Here is a 3,737-nt window from a genome sequence, read left to right on the forward strand (position 1 = left end):
GAAAAAATAAACGATCCCTACGTTTACTTTGCACTAATATTCACATTGAAAAATTGTTGTCATGATTCATAACTGACCGCACTGCTGTAGATCTGAATAGTGAAAATTTAAATAATTCACTGTGAAATTTAATAATAATAACAACTTGGGATACTCCAAGCAACACAGTGGTGTTTCATTCCTCAGTGCATCCGCATTTTGAACAAAATGGTTGAGCGAATGATTCAGTGGATTAAAGTCAGTCCTTAATGAATCTATCCTCATTTTCCATCATTTTATATTTCTGTATTCAAACATTTATTTTGAAAACATTAATCACATAACATTACTTATGCAGTTGTAATTGCTGTGTAAATGCCTGCTGAGCTGCAATAAGCAGTCTTGCAATAAACTTTAGATGCAGCTTTTCTGCCAGCTCTCCAGTGCGCAGATGGATTTTGTTGATATACTGATTTAATTTAATTGGTAACTGTCTTATAGTGTCTTATTATTCTAAATGAATTCATTAAATGTAAGTATTTGACATTCAAAGATTGTGTTTAGTGAGGTTAGAAAAGATGTGCCCTTATAAAAGGAAATATAAGAGGGAAAAGTTATTTGTCACTAACAGTAAGAAATTAATTGCCTTTGTTATTACATTGATTCTTTGTCAATCTATTATGCTGTGTAGACTGTGCATATACATCTATGTATGGACAACATAATTGTTTGTGGATATGTTTAAATAAGTAATAAAGAAGTACTAGACTTAGTATATATACATAGGTGTAATATTTTACATTATACCCAAAATTTGACGATTTGAACAGCCTGCATGTATGGTACTTCAATGGTGCTTTGTCATTATTGGAGGTTGACAGCGTCCATCCCCATTCGCTTTCATTGTATAGCAAAGAGCATGTTGGGAATTTTGCCGAACAACTTTTGTTTCACAAAGCAAGTTTTGTGGATTTTGAACAAGATGATGATCATATTTTTGGATTAACTATTTTTTAAAATTTATTACTATACTTTAAAGGGGTCATATGATGCGATTAGATTTTTTCCTTTCTCTTTGGAGTGTTACAAGCTCTTGGTGCATAAAGAAGATCTGTAAAGTTGCAAAGACTAAAGCCATGTAAATATGTGAGCAATTGATTTTTCCATCACCACAGAGGGGAATTTGGAAAAAGCAGTAATAGATAATCCTATAATAGATAATCTAAGAATGACTCATTATGAAACCTAGATATTCATGTTTGAATGCTACATTTCTGTTTTAGTGGGTGAATAAAAGTTCATGCTTACATCTTCTGGCGGAGGTGGAGCAGGAGCCCGTCTACCCTTTGTCTGACCCAGCGACAGGTTGTCGAGCTGTTTGGTCACAGCGCTGCTTAAGTTTGGTAATTTAGATTCAGACTTGGGGGGCTTTTTAGGCACTTCTGAACTGGCTGGCTTCCTCTTTGGTGGACGAGGAGGTGGTTCCTCAATTTTGCTTATAAGTTTATGATATTCATAGTAGAATTTCTCAGTCACCTCAGTGACTGTCTCTACGTGAAGTTCTGGGGACTCGGACCACGGCAAATGATCAGAGGTGAAGCAGAGAGACATTTGTAACCAGCGTACTGGCAACTCAAAGCACCAGTCTGGTTTATTTGGTAGGCTCGTCAACACCGTGGTCTCCGTGAAAGTCTCCTCAAGCTTAAGTGCTGGTAACCCCATCAGGGGATCTTTTTCTAGCTCTTTATCCCGAGTCACCACTTTAATATCTAGAGGCAAAGAACTACTCGCTAAATCTGTTAATTTATACTTCTTGTTGTCTGAAAGCTTTTCAACAAAGTGACCTGCCATAAACAGTGGCAGAGAGATTTCCTTACTATCGTCTTCCTCATCTTCCTCATCCTCGTCGTCCAGCTCCATAGTCTGTTTGCAAATTAGACTTTCTATTTTCTGAGCAGCTCCTGATGAATCCTTGAGTCCATCCATCAGCGCCATTCCCAAAACCTCCAGCTGCTCGCCGACACTGAGCGCAGGCATTCCCTCTTCCTCTACCGCCTCGCAGTGACGAGTCACACTTACTTTCAAACCTGGAGACTGGGAGGATGCCAAGTGTAGCTCGTACACTGATCCAAATTCCCGGGCCCTTCTTCTCATTCTTCCACCATAGCTCTCTGAGATGATGAAGTACTGTTTTCCCTTCCTCCCCTTTGGAGTTGAGGCTAATATCATTGTTGTTGTGCCATAACTATGTAACACGAGGCGCCTGCCTCTTTGCAGTTCTTCAAACCAGCTGCAATTAAAAAACTTATTGCCTTCTGGGCTATCAAGGATCTCTGCCATAGTTGGGAAGGACTCCATTGGCTGACTCGCAACTTCAGTCATTGATAGCGGTGTTATGAAAACTAAATCCTGGAACTGTTCTGTCACGTCCTGGACATCCACTTCCAGGCTGGATGGGAACTTGACTACGTTCTTCCTCACTGTATGTAAATATAAAAATTCAATCATGAACACATTTATTTCAAGACCATTTCCATGCATCAAGCCTCTATGATTAGGGTGTCCAATCCTGCACCTGGAGAGCCAGTGTCCTGACGAGTTTAGCTCCAACCTGCCCCAACACACCTGCCTGGATGTTTCTAGTAATCCTGAAGACCTTGATTAGCTGGTTCAGATGTGTTTAATTAGGATTGGAGCTAAACTTTGCAGAATAATGGCCCTCAAGAAGCACTCTGGACACCCCGCCTCTGATGTGTACTCAGTCCCACTCGTTAAGGACTCCAACTCTGCTCCAACTCCCCAACCTGTAGTTTTCAGGTAAACCCAAAGACCTTGATTAGCTGGTTTAAGTATGTTAGATTAGAGTTGGAGCTAAACTTTAAAGGATCCAGAAGCAGGAGTGGACACCCCTGCTCTATGACTGGTTGACTATGACAGGAACAACATACAAAATATGACAGTGATAATCTCAGGTAATGATTATGTGCTTCATTCAATGTTAAAAGTGTCTAATGTGAGTTTGAATATTATTTTGTGTTATCTTTATAGCCATAGTGAAAGCAACAATAGATTTTACCTCAGATCTTGAAAATAAATTAAAGCAAACTTTTACGTTAAAACAATGAACTCACTGCAAACCAGCACATGTATTCCATAACCACTCACTCACTCACTCACTCAAAACTGTTCAGTCCATTCACAGTTGAATCATCTATTTTCCGTGTCCACTTTTCTTTTCTACACACTCCCCATATTTTTGCTGTCACATCGTATCTACATTGGATGCGACAAAGCATTGCAAATCATTTGAACGTTGTGTCAGTACGTTATAAATAGAACGAGTCAGCAGTTTACTGTCGGGGATTTGTCGTGTCGCGCCGCATCCAGTGTTGACAGCATCACTGATTATAATGGGTTCTATTGTATTTTATTGTGCCGCGCCGCTCGCGTCCGGTGTAGACACGATGTAAGTTACTGTAGCTTTCTGATGCTGCGTTTGAATTTTCATGCCACATTATTTTAAATTAGTGCGGGTCAATCTGTTTTCTCTCACGGGCCGCCTATTGAGGAACCCTGCCCTATAGTGTTTGTTATAATGCAAAATTATAATGCGCTACCATTTTGTTCATTTAAATGGGGAGTCATCTCAATTATCACCAGTAAAATATGGAGTGCCACAAGGATCTGTCCTAGGTCCTCTGCTATTTTCGATATACATGTTGCCCCTTGGTAATATTATTAGAAAATACGGGATTAGT

General features: G+C 39.6%; 1 protein-coding gene across 1 annotated transcript in view; it reads right to left on the minus strand.

Moving 5' to 3' along the window:
- Positions 1-3,737, minus strand: part of LOC107725271 (protein THEMIS2-like) — a 9,377-nt gene that overhangs the window by 1,929 nt on the left and 3,711 nt on the right. Inside the window, exon 4 of the mRNA XM_016534483.1 lies at positions 1,288-2,459. Coding sequence (XP_016389969.1) covers positions 1,288-2,459 — 1,172 coding nt within the window. The remainder of the gene's footprint in view (positions 1-1,287; positions 2,460-3,737) is intronic.

This window comes from Sinocyclocheilus rhinocerous, unplaced genomic scaffold, assembly GCF_001515625.1.
Source record: "Sinocyclocheilus rhinocerous isolate Xijiao unplaced genomic scaffold, SAMN03320098_v1.1 scaffold967, whole genome shotgun sequence".
Classification (NCBI taxonomy): domain Eukaryota; kingdom Metazoa; phylum Chordata; class Actinopteri; order Cypriniformes; family Cyprinidae; genus Sinocyclocheilus; species Sinocyclocheilus rhinocerous.